This window comes from Tupaia chinensis, unplaced genomic scaffold, assembly GCF_000334495.1.
Source record: "Tupaia chinensis unplaced genomic scaffold, TupChi_1.0 Scaffold000054_1, whole genome shotgun sequence".
NCBI classification, from domain to species: domain Eukaryota; kingdom Metazoa; phylum Chordata; class Mammalia; order Scandentia; family Tupaiidae; genus Tupaia; species Tupaia belangeri.
This window is the reverse complement of record NW_006159512.1, coordinates 7,994,053-8,011,991: the sequence shown is the minus strand read 5'-3', so window position 1 is coordinate 8,011,991 and position 17,939 is coordinate 7,994,053. Positions and strand designations below refer to the sequence as shown.

Here is a 17,939-nt window from a genome sequence, read left to right as displayed (position 1 = left end):
TCAGTCACATCGTCCATAGGTAGGAATCATAGTCAGTAAGCAGTCTGGTCAGGTACCCCTTCTTCCTCACCCTTCCCCAGCTCTTATTTATTTATTTATTTATTTTTGTTTAATGATCTCTTTTCTATATAAACTTTATCTACACAAGAACTCCATTGTGCTTTATGGGCCCAGAATGTGACAAAAGAAACTTACTTTTGGTTGGATTTATGCAAGTTGGTTAAAATATGAGGGTAACTGCCTTGTTTTTCCTTATGTTTCAGGTATTGGTGGTAATTTGGTGGCCATTCAGGCTAGCAGGATTTCTACCTACCTCCATTTACATAGCATTCCAGGAGAGCTGCCTGATGAACCAAAAGGTTGTTATTACCCCTTCAGAACTTTTTTTGGTCCAGGTATGTGCTTGCGGATTTTTGCATATTTTATGTCAATAACTTTTGCTCTCTGAGATGTTAAAGAGGCAACATTGGTTGAATACAGATTTTGTTGGCAGGGGTTGCGCACTTTTGTATTTCTGAGAGCTAATCGCAGTGGGCAAAAAGTCATGTGTCAATTCTGCAGTTGCTCTGGGTCTTTGCATATAATTTTTTCCTTTTATTCCTCTCTCTGAGATACCTTGTTTATTAATCAGAAAACAAGAACCATATACACAGAGAAAAACAAGATGTGTGATGGTTTTTTCTTTGGTGATTAGGGAGATAGATGTACTATCTTTCCTATATTAATTTTTTTTTGGCCTAAGTGTAGTCATTTTTTCTCTATAATTATTTATTTTATTTTATTTACTCATTCATTTATTTTAATTTGACCAGAGAGAGATACACAGAGAGAAGGAAAGTGAGAAAGTATGTCACCAGGTTCAGGACTTGAACCCTGGTCAGCCATGTAGGAGTGTCCAGTGCCTTAACCACCACACCACCTGCTGGTCCCTTTGATCCCAAACAGACAGGATGAGAAGAGTGTAATTTTTATGTCAACCAGGAAAACACTAAGACCACAGTTTTACTTTTTTTTTTTTTTTTTTGGAGAGATTTTTGCTATAGGGCGCATGTGCTCGCCAGACAGACAGAGAGGGACATAGAGACAGAAAGCAAGAAATCACCCCCCAGGGGGGATGGTCACCCCGCAGTCCCTTCTCCTCCATTCTCCTCTCGGGATCTTGGGCACGCACGCACATGCGCCCGGCGTGAGTTTTACGCCACCGGGTCCGGGACACGAACCACGGTCGACTACGTGGGAGTCCAGTGACATAGCCATTACACTAACTGCTGGTTCCCAAGACCACAATTTTAAACCTCACAATCTTTGTTGCTCTTTTTTGCCAACGAAAATAAACGATTATTGACTTCTGAATGAAGATCAAAAACACGCAGCCTTTGTAATACCAGTGATAGCACTCTCAAAAGTAAAACATGCTATTTTGTCTTCTCTTTTTAAAGTGATAAATACTAAGATCTGACTACTGTTCTTCACTGCAAGTTTTTATCAACCACTTTTAATTAAATTAGCACTTGTATATAATGGGCCTTTCAAAGAATTAAGCCAATTATAACTTGCTGAAATTTATTTTTTGCAATGGAATTTTTACATGATGCTATGCAGTATTGTGACTAGAGAGTAGTCCTGAAATTTTGATAACTGTGACCTATCATTAACCAAAATATGACTTAATTTTAATCACATTATATATTACAGGAGTAAATAATAAGTCTGCCCAAGTTCTGCTGCTTTTAGTGATTCCTGGACATTTAATTTTCCTCTACACGATTCATTTGATGAAAAGTGGTCATACTTCTTTAACTGTGATCTTCGTAGTAGTGTACCTCTTTGCTGCTGTGTTACAGGTAAGAGTTAAAAACCTCTCAAAATCTCTTTTCTTCTCAGTTTGCTGTAGAAGTATAACTCTAAATCTAAAGGCATGTGACATGTTTTACATTTCAAAAATCAACTGAATTCTTCTGTGTTGATTTGATCTCTTAAAACCAATAAGCTCAGGAGCACTTTAAAATGATCTGATATATAGAACTTTTGGATTTTCTGTTTCCTGGATTCTACATGTTTCCATTTTTGGCTCTCTTGTTTAGTATAAACACAATTTCTAATAGATTTCTTAAAATAATTATTTATTCTATTTAATTTTTAATTTTTATTTTTATTTAAAATGCTTATTTTTCTCCTATTTTTATTATTGCTTGGTTATAATACATTATCAAAATGTTAAGTATACTCAATATTCTATAATGAGAGAGCTGCATTATCAGAAACTTTTGAACATAACTAAGTTAAAACAAAGTAATTCATGTATAGACTCTAAGAGTAGGTAGTAGTTGAGATAAAGTTAAGGTAGATTAAGGCTGGTGAAAAAAGTCTTAAATGCTAGGTAAGTGAAATCGTAATCTACTCATAAAATAACAAACCCCTACAATTAATTGATATTTAAAAAATTTGTATAATGCTTCTTGGGTTTTTGTTGTTGTTGTTGTTTGTTTGTTTGTTTTTTAGAGAGAGATTTTTTGCTATAGGGCATGTGCACTTGTCGGAGAAAAAGAGAGACAGAAAGTCAGAAATCACCACCCAGGGGGATGGGCACGCCACAATCCCTCCTCCTCCATTTTCCTCTCAGGACTTTGGGCATGCATGCACATGCGCCCAGCATGAGTTTTAAGCCACCAGGTCTGAGACTTGAACCACAGTCAACTAAATGGGAGTCCAACTACATAACCATTATGCCATCTTCTGGTCCCAGAATTTTTTATAATGCTTTACAGTGCCTTAGATTTTATTAGAAGTCATTTATCATATCATTTATTTACTCAATAAATATTTGATTTATTAGCTGCAGGGGGGTGGGTTTTGTCCCAAGAAGAATGAATTCAGATTCTATTCCAAAGGACTCCTAGTCTGCAGCAAACACTACTATATTAACCAAAATTATAATGTAATATAATAATATATATACATATATATATATATATATATATATGGCTGGTTTTCAGAGCTTGAAAGAAAAACCAGCTAACTGTATCTGGGAGTAATATTTTTCTACTGTTCACTAGGGACAAGTGTTATTTGAAATGCATTTTTTACTGCTGGCTACTTTTATTGCTGTATATGATATGATCATTTATTATTGTTTTCATTTATAGCTGATGCTGTTCTTTGTGTGTGTAAGTATTATAAAAAAGATGCTTTCCTCAATCCCATGGTAAAGATTTAGAGATCGTCTTTGGTCTGTTGATAAACATTCCATTTCTAGAGAGTGCTCCTATTTGCAACTCTACCTGTTAGACTCAATGATTGATTTGACATTTATGTTTATGGTTTAATGCCAACATACTATCATATATCACTTTACTTAGCCTGATGAAAGATAAACTTTTTCTGGGTTTATTTTTTTTTAAAGTAGATTTCAGCCTGTTCTCACAGAATATTTACATGTCCTTTTCTGTTCTTTGATCTAAACTCTCACCAGTGAAGTTTGAAAAACTAGAGTTCAGGAAAAAGAAATTATTAATCTATCTGAGTCTCACCCTCTCTGTCACATGGGAGGAATAGTAATATCTACCACACTGGCTGCTTTGAGGGTCAAATGAGTTACTCATATAAAGGTGGCCACATAGAAGATGCTGTGTAAGTGTTAGCTGATGGTATAGTTATTGTTGGTGTTATTCAACATACAATTGCGAACGGTGGGCCATTGATCTCTGAATGACAACTAGAAAATATTTTCTTTGTTGATTGAATTTTCTTGTATCTTTTATAATTTTTATGTTTATGGATTTTGCTTTTCCCCCCAAATCAGGCATCTTCCAGAATAGATCTTTGCATTTGCATCTGACATTATGCATTATTCTAGTGGAACATCTTAGAATGAGATTGTGAATTCCCAGATCCAGTCTTCTTGTTCTGTCCAAAAATACACACACGTAAACACCTGTACACACACATGCTTATACACACAAATCTTTGAACGCTGGATAAAATATCTTGACCTTCACCACATTGTTTCAGAAATCTACAGATGGACAGAACAAAGGAATAACTTTTTCTTTTTTAAAGAGATTTTTGCTATAGAGCGTGTGCACCTGCCGGAAAGACAGAGGGAGACAGAGAGACAGAAAGCAAGAAATAACACCCTGGGAGGATGGCCACGCCACAGTCTCTTCTCCTCCATTCTCCTCTTGGGATCTTGGGCACACACACACACCCAGTGTGAGTTTCAAGTTACCAGGTCCAGGACTCAAACCATGGTCGACTACATGGGAGTCCAGTGACATAACCATTACACCGTCAGCTGTTCCAAGAAATAACTTTTTAATGACAAAGAATCCTTGATCGCTTAAGATTTACCTTTTAATATTTTTTACTTGATTGATTTCCCTTTATAATCTGTGTTAAATTAATATTCAAAACCTTGGGTTAAGTCCCAGTTCTTACTCAAATATTTTAGACCACATCATTCTTTTCATCCCTCAATTCTATATTTTGATTCAATATTATATAGTAAGATTTTTCTTTTTTAAAAAATTTGCCAGAAGAAGGACCAGCAGTTAGTGTAATGGCTATGTTGCTAAACTCCCATGTAGCTGACTGCAGTTCGAGTCCCGGACCCGGTCGCTTAAACTCACACTGGGCGAGTGTGTGTGTGCCCCAAGATCCTGAGAGGAGAATGGAGGAGAAGAGATTGTGGTGAGGCCAACCCCCCTGGGAGGTGATTTCTCGCTTTCTGTCTCTCTGTCTCTCTCTGTCTTTCTGGCGAGTGCATGCACCCTATAGCAAAAACCTCTCCAAAAAAAATTTTTTTTTGCCAGAAGACACATGAGCTCACTAGGGAGAGAGGGGGTGGGGCGGGGAGTGGTTTGAGGGCAAGAAACCACCCCTTTCTCCATGGAAATGCTCACACTGTCATTCCTTGTCCTCTATCTCTCCCTCCTTTTAGGATTTTGGATATACACACACACACTCACACGCACACTCACTCCCAACATGGTTTTCAAGCCACTGCATCTGGAACTTAAACTGCACTGTCAGTCATGTGGGATCCAGCTGCCTCAACCTCCAGGCCACTGGCTGACACCTTACATAAAATTTTCTAATGCATCATTAATTTCTCTTCATCTAGATCCCTGCCTCCTGGAGGGTGGAGACCAAGTCTTTTCTCTTGGGTGTTCCCCACAGGATATGACATAGTGGCTGCTTTTTCAGTCCTTGAGGCTTTATTCTCTTTGAAAAGCCTTCCTCTTCACTCTGTAACCAGCTAAATGAAGGAACTTTGAAGGAAACTTGATGTTGGATTTTTATAATGACATAGTAATAATCTTCTCTTGCACTTTTGCATTAATTCAGATGTCATCTCTTCCTCGAAGCCTTTCTTGAAATGTAATTTGTCCTGAGTGGCCTTTTTCTCTGTTTTCACAGTGAATATCATTATCCTAGTCTTTTCCATATCTTATTAATTTTATCTGTTTATGTGTCTGTCTCATTGACTGAAAAGAAAATTTTTATTTATTGTTGTATGGAGAAAGGAGAAATTTTTATAACTTTTAGGTTTTAGAAGGTCTAGAAGAACCAACAAATACATAAATTTTCTTCTCCTTGCTTTTAATAAACATGGATTTCCTGTCATTCATTTGCATTGGTATTTAAAATCATGAATAATAAAAAAAGAAAATACATGAGGCCAGCAGGTGGTGTAGTGGTTAAGGCACTGGACTCCCACATGGCTGACAACAGTTCAAGTCCTGGACCTGTTGGCTTGAAAATCATGCCAGGCACGTGTGTGTGTATGTTCCCAAAATCCCAGGAGGAGAATGGAGAACAAGAGATTGCAGCATGGCCATCCCCTCTGGGAGATGATTGATCACTTTTCCTCCTACTATCTCTTTCTCTGGTAAGTGCACACACTTGGCAAAAACTTAAAATAGAATAAAAAAAATAACAGAACACACAGGCCCACAAATTCTAACAATGATGGTTAAAAATGTAAGGTTGTGGGACTAGCAGATAGCCTAATGGTTGTGTCACTGGACTCCCACATAGTCGACTGCAGTTTAAGTCCCAGATCTGGCAGCTTAAAATTCACACCAGGTGTGTGCATGTGTGTGCATGCTCAAAATCCCAAGAGAATAATGGAGGAGAAGGGATTTTGGTGTGATCATCTTCCTGGGGGGTGATCTCTCACTTTTTGTCTCTCTGTTTTTCTCTTTCTCTCCAGCGAGTACACATGCCCTATAGAGAAAAATCTCTCAAAGAAAAAAATAAATAAAAATAAAAAAAGAGAGAGAAAAATGTAAGGTTTTACTGAAATATTTAGAGATTAAATGACTTGATTTCTAGGGAAAAGGAAAGGAAAGAGTAAATTGTTCTTGAGTTGGTAATAGGTAAAGCTGAGTGATGGTATCTGAGAGTGAGTGGGCTTGATTTTTAATGCTGTTTTGTGTATGTTCAAATTTTTCCATAGTAAGGAGTTTTTAAATTAAGGTTTATATTTCAGATGTTAACATATGTGTTTTCTCAGAGTGTATCAGCTCTCTAATGTTGTTCCTATAGCTGACTGTTTCTTACTCCAAATAAAAAGTCAACTCAAGTTTGTAATTATTTGGCATTTGAAATAGTTGAGTTAATTTCTTAGTTTACCCCTTGGCACACACTAACTCCATTTTTTGAAACTATTTTTAAAATTAATCCACTTATATGCCACAAATTATATTTTGGGGGCTACTTATATGTCTTGCAATTAGCAGGAACCTATTAAATGTGGTTTTATTAGTGATGTCAAGGTCAATAAACCACAGTTAGTAGCTGTGATGGTTATACCCTCCTCATGTTCTTGCCCAGGCCCCAGGAGCAATCGTTGGAACACACGAAGGCCAATGTTCTGTGCTGCAAGGCATTCATGTTGGATGCACCACTGGTCACATTACATTTTGAGTTTGTTTTTCTTCAGTAATAAGGATGAGTTGGTATGAGGTTACCTGTCCAGAGAGTGGACTAAGTACTGTGCCACACTGTACCAAAGAAATAAAAGACACTGGGCTTGGTCAGTGATGCCAAGGTAAAATGTGATGCTCGGTCATGGCCGATCCACATGGGAAGGCTCTAGGTTCAAGTCTGGAACCTCCCGGGGTAATCCAGGCACACACATGCCCATATATGCCCATAATCTGGGGTTGGCTGAGGCTAGGGACAGATTGTGGCATCAAGACCCTGCCAGAGGTGCCGTCTCTCTATTTCTTTCTCTCTGTCTGTCTATATCTCTAGCTCATAGAAGAAACATATAAACTTTTTTGGGGGGAACCAGCAGTTAGCATAATGGCTATGTCGCTGGACTCCCACGTAGTTGACTGCGGTTCGCATCCCGGACCCAGTGGCTTAAAACTCTCACCGGGCGCATGTGTGTGCATGCCCAAGATCCTGAGAGGAGAATGGAGGAGAAGGGATTGCGGCATGACCATCCCCCCTGGGGGATGATTTCTTGCTTTCTGTCTCTATGTCTCTCTCTGTCTGTCTGGCAAGCGCACGCGCCCTATAGCGAAAAACCTCTCCAAAAAAAGAAAAAAAAAAAAACTTTTTTTTTAAAGGAAATAGAAGACATTGTCCCTGCCCTTAACTGTCTTCTCTTAGCTGTAGATAAGACTTAAATGTATGATTCAGCTAGAGAAGAATCTAAGACTAACTTTCTTATAACAATAGTCTTCTTTCTTTGTAGCATCAGAATCAATTGAACTCTGCATCTGCCTTTGATTCTTTGAAAATATCTTACCAGAGTCTTCTGGAGGAGGGTTCAGAATATGTGTTATAGCTGCTAAGAAACTTGAGTTAATAACAATAAATATAAAACTGCTTCTTGTGAAATAGTAATACTCCAACTTCTAATTAATGTAATTTTTTGGAGATATTTTTGTTGTAGGGCATGTGCACTCACTGGAGAGAAAGACAGAAACAGAAAGCAAGAAATCATCCCTGGGGGGATGGCCATACCAAGTCCCTTCTCCTCCATTCTCCTCTCAGGATTTTGGGCTTGTCCTCACACATACCCCATGTGAATTTCAAGCCACCAGTTCTAGGACTTGAACTGCAGTCAGCCAGTCAGCCACATGGGAATCCAATGCCTTAATCACCATGTAAACTGTAGGCCCCAAGAGTCATTCTTTTAAATAAGCAAGAATGTAGCCGCATGATGGCAACATGACCATGAACGGTATCCCCGATTAACCAGCCACCCAGTAGCCGGGCAAGTTGATTAGCTTTACTCTGGAGAAGTTACTAAATTCCTTGGCGTCTTCTTGTCCTTGCATATAAAAGGAAGATAATGCATCTTCCTTGCACAGTAGCTACAATATTTAAGGACCTGGCACATAGTAGGCCTTTATTTAATGGTGTGCTTATGTCTTTTTTAATTCCCAAATCCTATCCCCAGATGGCATCTCAAAAGAAAGAGCCTTATAAGCAACTAGGGGATTTTTTTTCTTTCAATTTTTGGCACCCACCCTATGGCAAAAACTACTGGAAGTTGGAGGATTGCGGCAACTAGGGGATTTTAACAGGTTGCCAGATCTCATTCACGCTCTCTTCTGGAACCTTGGGTTCTAAATCTGCAAGATTCCAACTGAGAAGTAAGAATCTCTTTATTCTTTTTGTATGACTGCACTGCCTCTGTCACTTAATTGGTTTCTGTCTATCAGCTTCCATTAAAGAAGCGTGTAGAGAGTAATAACGGAGATATGAGAGGAAGAACAGCAGTTCCTAGAATTTCCTTTTTCTAGGTGTAAAAATATCAGCTTCAACTTTGAGATTTGATTAATATGGTTACCTTAAAGTAGGATATTGAAGCAGGTGTTTTTGGGGGATTTTTTAAGAAGCCTCGTAATTGCATTTTTGTGATATAATAGTGTGATTAGACTATAGTAGCTTAGGTTATGGGGTCTTAAATTTGAGACACTTTCCTAAATCCTTACTTATGGTTAATTCTGGAGCTTGGGCTGCAGACCAGTAATGCACAGATGACATGAATGTCTGCTCTGTTGGAGCATAGCAGGCTGGATTCCCACATAGCAAAGTGCTGGGAAGAGAGCTCTTTTCAGTCTTGCCATGCCTGACAAAGTCAAAGGTAGAACCAGAGAAGCTCAGCCATCCTTTCTCAGGTGTTCTGCTTGGGAAGTTAGGGTCTGAATCCTGCTGAGATTACAGACAGATTATAGACATGGCTTAGAATAATTTCCACATTATCTATACAACATAACGTAGCTATGTGTAAATACTTCATTGAAAGGCCTTACAAACTGGTACTCGGTTTGCCAGAATAAAATCTTGGTTGACTGTGACACCAGAATATCCCTCCCAAATACAGTGGTCTAAATGACTATAATTTTAACATTTTATTTATTATTATTATTATCATCATTTTTTTAAAATATAGTCATCAGAGAGACAGACAGTAAGAGATGGAAAATGAGAAAGCAAGTTGCCAGGTCTGTGACTCCAACCATGGTCAACCATCTGGGAGTCCAATACCCTAATCACTATGCCACATGCTGACCCTGATGACTCTATAATTTAAAGTTTGAAACTGTGTTTGAAAATGTTTAGCACTATACTACATTTTTATTATAAATATAAAATTCCATATACATTCAGTATGACAAAGTCAATCGAAACTATTTTTGTGCTATCAAGAGAATTGTATTAAAGCAAAAAGTTCCTAAAGATGTTTGCATTTATTAAAAGAGTGTTTAAAGGGTGTCAAAGGATGATGAGGCCATCACTCTGTGGCTGAAGTAAGGAGATAAAGTTGTACTATTGTGAGGGAGCTAGGCTGGGATCAGGCATAAGCAGAGCAAACTGTTGATCTTATGTAGGATTTTAGGGAAGTATGGAGTTCACAAATTAGCAGATATTCGAAAGCATGAATGGATTGATGTCATCTGGGGAGATACAGTTAGTTGGATATGACTGTTGTTTGACCCCCAGGAGTGTGTTTATTGGGCTGAGTTGGTTCCTAACTGGCTACTTTGGAAACAACGATGGTCATTGATTGACTGGTTTTGAAAGCATGTTTGATAAGGTCAGTTGCTTATTGGTTGAATGAATTTCAAACCAGTTTTGATGTGACTTGTTGCCATGCCCAAAGAGCAATCAGCCTTTTCCTGGGAGTGCGAGAACTTTGCACTCCCAGGAAATGTTAATGAGATATGCCATGTTGTTGAAAAATGCTGAGAGTTCAACCATTTTTTCAACCACAAAGATGATAATGAAGTAGGGCAGTACACTCTTTAATTAGCTAGATTAAACCACTTCACAATGTGTATATGCTTAGAATATCATGTTGTATATGATACATACACACGATTTCATACATCAATTAAAAACATGAATAAATTTGAAAAACAGAAAAAAATGTAGCATTTTTAGGTCTGAACAAGAAAACAAATCTCAGGTGTCCAGGCTTCTTTTCATGTTGCCACAGATCATTTCATTTTACCTATAACGTTTATTCAGGTCTAGCATGGGTGTCAGCTATGGTTTTGGTTGGCCAAAACACAGTCCAAAGCCATTCTGTTTTCTATAACTATTATCTCATAACTATAACTACTTTGAGTAAGAAAAATAATCCCCCAGTTGTGCCTCCAGGAATTGGACTGTTATTTACTATATCAGCCAAAGCAATGGACAACTTTTTGTTGACAACCTCTAATTGTTTATCTCCTTCAATGGAATTTATATCTTTAGGAATCTGTCCCACCAGTTACAGTTTCCTGAGAAATTTTTCTAATAAGACATCCAGAGTTTAAGGTCATTCAGGGTTATGATTTCTTCATCATGTTGGCCTCTACCCAACACCCTGCCTGCCATAGTACATATTTGTAGCATGGATGTTCAACTTTGTATTACTCATGAGTTATTTTAGGTGTTTCAATTACATTTTTTATTTAGATTCTTATCTCACTGAAGGCAATAACTATCTTATTCTTTCAATGTTCCAGAAAGCTCATTGCAGTGTTTTTCATGTTAGGTACAAATAAGTATCTGTTGAATTAGAGTCAAGGTACAGTGAGTGCATTTTGTATGGGTGATAGGACAAACACCTGATAATGTTCTTCTAAAAGGGATAACAAGGTTGGATGGTGGCACAGTGGTAAAACTGATACTCTGTGAAGCTGTCCCACATGGAAAGATTCTGAGTTCACATCTGGAGACATCCCTATGCATATTGGGCATGCATGTGCCTGTGATCCAGGGCTGACTGAGGCTGGGATTAGATTGTGGTATCAAGACCCTGTTAGGGGTGCTGTCTTTCTTTCTCTCTCTTCTTGCTCATGGAAGAAATAAAGAAACTTTGAAAAACTAAATTATAATGCATAACATGTCTGGAGAGACAAAACATATATAAGATAATCTGAAGACATGTTTTTTAAAAGTAGAATTACATGTTCAACAAGAACAAATAAAATGAACACTAAACGTTATAACACTGTAGGTATTTGAACATCATAGCCATTTAAATACAATGCTAAACTTTAAAGTTTTTTTTGAAAGGTAAATAGTTTTAAAAGGAAATACTAGACAAGGACACAATGCATTCACAACAATATTGGGACTCTCACAAACCCAAGGTCAAGAAAAGAAGCCAAACACAAAAGATTATATAATTTACATGGATATAAATTATATTAAATATAGTAATAGGCATGCAATTTAAAAAGTAAATAAATTTGATAACTAACTTCTGCCGGGGTATGAACAGAGACAAAGGAGGGAGTAATAACTTGTGCTTTCTATATTGAAAAATTGGTTGGTAGATGATAAGCCTGATTCTTTTTGTCCCCCATTTGACAAGTCACTGATCTCATCTACTTACTGTGTCATTGGGAAAGTCATGATACAATTTTGCATAGAAAGAAAAATATGTTATGATTTTTTCCAACGACCTAATAATTTAGACGGAGAATATGAATTAATATTTATTAAATGCTTATTACTACCAGAGACATATATTTTATTTACATTATTTCAGTTCATAAAGCAGGCCTCTGAAATATAGATTGTCTTCCCTACTTTCTAAGTGACAAATCTAAACAAGTAAAAGCTTAAAAACCTTTCTCAACATAATATAGTTAAGTGGTAAATAAGAGTTCAATTTAGGGGGCCGACAGATGGCTTAGCAATTACATCCCTGGACTCCCACGTGGCCAACTGCAGTTCAACTCAGGGACCCAGTAGCTTGAAAATCATGCCCAACATGTGTGCTTGTATGCCCAAGATCCCAGAAGGAGAATAGAGGAGAAGGGACTGTGGCATGGCCAACCCCCTGGGGGGTGCATTGTCACTTCCCTCTTACTGTCTCTGTCTTTCTGGCAAGAGTATGCACCCTATTGCAAAAACCTCTTAAAAAAGAAAAAAGTTCAGGTTAGACTTGTATTTCTCCACAGTCTCTGTTACACCTTCTCTTCGCAGGATAAAATAATTGCGAGCTTAACCTGGTCAGTCCCATTATTTGTTAGTGGAGGGCGACAGAAAGGGGTCCTGTACTCTAGGGGTCAGCGTGTTTTTCCGTAAAGGGCCAGATGGAAAACATTTCAGGCCTTGTGGCCATATGGTGTCTCTTGCAAGTATTCAGCTCTGCCATGGTAGCACCAAAATAGCTCTAGACAATATGTAAATAAGTGAGTATGGCTGTGTCCCAATCAAGCTTTATTTATGGACACTGAGAATTGAATTTCATATACTGTTCATGTGTCACAAAATACTATTCTCCCTTTGATTTTGAAAAAAATGTTTATTTCAGGGCTGGTAGGTGATGTGGTGGCTAGGGGCGCTGGACTCCCACATGGCCAACTACGGTTCAAGTCCTGGACCAGGTGGCTTGCTTTCTCACTTTCTCCCTCACTCTGTCCCTCCCTGGTAAAATTGAAATAAATAAATACATACATAAAGTTAAATGAAATAATCCTTTAAAAATATGTTTATTTCTTCCATGACATAGAAAGATAGAGAGAGAGACATAGAGGGTCAGCCCAAGCAGGGCCTTTATACCACTATTCACCCCCATCCTCAGCCAGCCTTGATCTTGAACACACACATGTACTGGCATGGAAGGGAGGTCTCCGATGCAAACTGAGAACCTTCCAAGGTGACTCTAGTTGTGTTACTACTGTGCTACCACCCAACCCCTGATTTTATTTTTTAGTTTTTTTGTTTTTTTTTAAACCCACAAAAACAAAACTAGTCATTTTTAACTTGTGGGCCATAAAGGGCCATGTTTGACCTGTAGCATATTTGATTTGCTGCCCCTTGGTATTGGCTATTGCTGGGAAGAGTGCACACTGCTACCTATCATGTAAGATGGAATCTCTAACCTACAAAGGCAGTTTTTCAAAATCAACATATCAAAGTGTAATTTGTATGCAGTAAGATACACCCATGTAGAGTATAGAACTTGATGAGTCTTGACAAATGTGTGTATCCAGGTAACAACTACCGTAATCATATAGAACATTATCTTCACCTTCAAAAGCTTCCTTCGTGCCTCTTTGCAATCAATTCCCTTCCATTCCTGGCTCCAGGCTACCAGTGATGTGTTGCTTGTCACCATAAGTTGTATTTCCCTCTTTTAGAATTTCATATAAATCATCTGAGTATATAGGTCTTGTCTCCTTTTACTGAACAAAAAAAAATTTTTTGAGAGGTTTTCGCTATAGGGCGCATGCGCTCGCCAGACAGAGAGAGACATAGAGATAGAAAGTGAGAAATCACCCCCCCAGAGGGGATGGTCACGCTGCAATCCCTTCTCCTCCATTCTCCTCTCGGGATCTTGGGCACACACGCACACGCACCCAGTGTGAGTTTTAAGCCACTGGGTCCGGGACGCGAACCGCAGTGGACTACGTGGGAGTCCAGCAACATAGCCATTACGCTAACTGCTGGTTCCCCCAACATTTTTCTTAATTGCTGGAAGGACATGTGTTCACCAGACAGGGAGAAAGAAAGACAGGGAGAGAAAGGCTAGAGGGAAAAAGAGAGAGAAAGCACTCTTATAGGCATGTGTACACACTTACCCAGCATGTTATTTTCAAGCCTTCAGGATCAGGATTCAAACCATAGTTCACCATGTGGCTTGCAGCTCCCCCAACCACTAAGTTACAGGTCTAACCAAACATAATATTTTGAAACATTCATATTGTTGCATGTATTGGTAGTTTGCTTTTCTTTCCTTTTTTTTTTTTTTTTTTTCCCTAGAGAGAGAGAGATTTTTTGCTATAGGATGTATGTGCCCACTGGAGAGACAGAGAAAGACAGAAAATGAGAAGTGATCCCCTGGGGGAATGGCCATACCACAATCCCTTCTCCTCCATTCTCCTCTTGGGATTTTGGGCACAGACATGTACCCTGCGTGAGTTTTAAATCATGGGTCTGAGACTTGAACCATGGATGACTATGTGGGAGTCTATTGATGTAACCATTATGCCATCTGCTGGTCGTTTGCTTTGTTTTTTGTTTTTTGGGTTTTTTTGTTTGTTTGTTTCTTTTCTTTTTTGACTGAGTAGTATTATAGTATAAATCACATTTTATCAGTTTACTAGCCAATGAACATTTGGTTTGTTTCCAGTGTGGGGCCATCACTCATGAAGCTACTGTGGACATTCATGTATAAGTCTTTGTATAGGCATGTTTTAGTTTCTCTTGGGGAAAAACCTAAGAGGAGAATCTGTAGGTGTTATAGAAAGTACGTATTTAACTTTATAAGAAACTGCCAACCTGTTTTCCAAAGTGCTTATAGCATTTCTGATTCCTGCTAGTATGAGAGCTCCAGTTACTTCACATCACTTGGTATTGTTTGCCACTTGGTGACCAGAATTTGCATTTATCTGATGACTAATGATATTGACTGTCTTTTCATGGGTTATTGACTATTTATAATGTTTTTTGTTTTGTTTTCTTAGGTCCATTTTTTTTAAATTGACTTCTTATTGAGTTTGTAAGAATTCTTTATATAGCCAGGATATGAGTTCTTTGTTAGATACACATATTGGAAACATTTTCTCCCAGTCTATAAATTGCCTTTTCATTTTTTGTACCATATATTTTAAAACCAGAAGTTTTCATTTTAATGAAACTCACTTTATCAGTATTTTCAAATGATTGGTGCTTTTTGCATCCTAAGAAATCTTTGCCTATCCCTAGGTCATGAGAGCTTTCTCATATTTCCTTTTAGTGTTTCTCTAGTTTTAGCTTTTGTTTGGATCTAGGACTGTTTTGAGTTAATTTTGGTGTATGGCATGAAATAAGGATTAAGGTTCATATTTTTCAGTCTGAATATCCGCCTGTCCCAGAACTATTTAGTGGGAAGATTACGCTTTCCTTCTTGAATTTCATTAGCATCTTTGTCAAAAATCGGTTTTCTCTATATATGTGGGTCTACTTTTTAAAACTTTTTGCTATCAGATATGTGTGCTCACCAGAGGAAGACTCAGAGACAGAAAGTGAGAAAGCAGCCCCAAGGGGGAAGGCTACACTGCAATCTTGTTCCCTCCATTTTCCACTCGAGATTTGGAAAATGCACACACAAGTGCCTGGTGTGTTTCTCAAGCTGCCAGGTCTAGGACTTGAACCATGCAATCAGCCATGTGGGATCTAGCCACCTTAACCACCATGTCACCAGCTGGCCTGTATACATGGGTTTACTTTGAAACACTTCTCTTGCACTGATTTATACGTCTGTTTTTACACAACTGTTATTTTCTCCAAGCCTTAACATGCTCTTTGTGATTTCAAAAAGAAATAATTTAACCATTCTTTTTGTTATTGCAAGCTTCCTTCCTTCTGTAGGTCTCAGTTCACATATGTGAGAATTTATGTATACACTTACAGGTACAGATATGCTGAATAACCAAATCCAATGGAGATTTTTTTGCCAAATCAACATCTTTTTGTTCTTCAACAGTGTTCTGGCATTTCAATAGCAGCAGTAATCATTATCTGTAAATGCTTATATGATAGTGTATCTCAGGGCTTCTGGAAACCCACGTTGGTTGTGTGTAGGCTTTCTTACTTGTCATTCCTTATGGCAGCTTTCCCCAAGATGATCATTAGATTAATTAAGCATGTTCCATCCTCTTGAACCCCAAACTCCACCTTTTTCCATATTCTGTCTCTAACCAGTGATTTTAGATCCTTTCATATGAAGACAAGATCTATTTTCTAGGTTTTAAATTTCTCATTATTTCTCTCCTTCTTTTCAATAAAAGGAGTTGTCTTCAGGTTTTTGTCTTGCTTTGTTTTTACCTTTCTTAAAGAAATTTGTAGCTATACTTCTAACAGTTTCATTTTCCTGCAATTAAAATTTTTACAGGTAGTTTCATTTTCTAGATCTATCAATTATGTATTTATTTATTACTTTTTTTTCTTTTTTTTGGAGAGGTTTTTGCTATAAGGCGCATGTGCTTGCCCTAAAGACAGAGAGAGACAGAGAGACAGAAAGTGAGAAATCACCCCCCAGGAGAGATGGCCACACTACAATCCCTTCTCCTTCATTCTCTTCTCGGGATCTTGGGCACGCATGCACACGCGCCCAGCGTGAGTTTTAAGTCACTGGGTCCGGGACTCGAACCGCGGTCGACTACATGGGAGTCCAGCGACATAGCTATTATGCTAACTGCTGATCCCTCAATTCTGTATTTTCTACAGATTTCAAAATTGCCTTTCTGAATCTGTTTTCTGAGACTTTGTGTCACCTATTTAAGTGAATACATAGGTCTGAGTTTAGGCTAGGCTAGGGAGGGGATTTTGGTAATTGGTCCAGGGGCTTTTTTTTTTTTTTCTTTTGGGTTTATGAAATTTTGTTTTTTTACAAAGCAACATGTACACAGTAATGCCAAAATTGCCCATAATCCATACTCAAAGACTTACCACTTATCACTTTGTTGTGATTTAAAGCTGCTGAGTCTGGGACTCAAACCAGTCTGCCATGTGGGAATCCAGTGCCTTAACAACCATATCACCTGCTGGCCCCACAATAAATATTTTGATGTGTGTGTCATTTTTTTAAAAGTCACTTAAGCACACATTCAGTATAATTTCATGTTTTTTTAATTTCAAAACCATGTCAAAATACATATTTAGGTATCCAACTATATGTAGTAAAATCACAAAGAAAAGCATAGGCATGAAGGCCATATAATTCAAGTTCAAACCTTTCTGCTGGGCAGGAGAAAAGGCATATAGGTGGCTTCACACATAGGTTATCATTTGCTATAGGATATGTCTGCTTGCCAGAGAGAGACAGAGAAAAAAGAGAGAGAGAGAAAATGAGCAAGCACCTCACAGGGAGATAGCTACACCGCCATCCCTTCTTTCTCCTCTTGGGAGTCAGGGCATGCAGGCAACATGCTAGACGTGTTTTTCCAGCTGCTAAGTCTGAGACTTGAATTGCACAGTCAGCCATGTGGGATCCAACTGCCTTAACTACCATGCCAGTGACTGTCCCCACCCCCCAAAAAAGGATTTTTAAAGTGTTTCTTGGGGCCAGCAGATGGCATGGTGGTTAAAGTGCACTGGACTTCCCCATGGCTGACTGTGGTTCAAGGCCCAGCCCTGGTGGCTAGCTTTCTCATTTTCCCTCTCTCTGTCTCTGTCTCTCTCTGGTCACATTAAAATAATAGTAATAATGATTAATAAAATAAAATAATTCTTTAAAAATAATTTTTAAAAACCGGTTTATCAAATTTGAATAACACATTGGAAAGGCACTTAGTAAATACTCTTAATTGAATGAGAATTTTACTCTCCAGTCAAATGTTCTGCTAGGCAACCTGCAAAAAGGCTTCCTACTTGAAGGGGGTGGGTAGTATTGGAACCAAGCCTATCTTTGGGTTAGGAAGAAGATGAAGAGACAGCACCTACGTTGTTCAGGGTGGACCTTGGCTAATTGCATCTTTCCATAA

The 17,939-nt window shown here is 38.2% G+C and overlaps 1 protein-coding gene across 1 annotated transcript in view; it reads left to right on the top strand.

Annotated features, from left to right (window-relative positions):
* The window catches only part of SLC41A2 (solute carrier family 41 member 2), a 131,388-nt gene that overhangs the window by 93,096 nt on the left and 20,353 nt on the right, over positions 1-17,939 (top strand). Inside the window, exons 9-10 of the mRNA XM_006141429.3 lie at positions 264-395; positions 1,696-1,844. Of these exons, the coding sequence (XP_006141491.1) occupies positions 264-395; positions 1,696-1,844 (281 nt within the window). The remainder of the gene's footprint in view (positions 1-263; positions 396-1,695; positions 1,845-17,939) is intronic.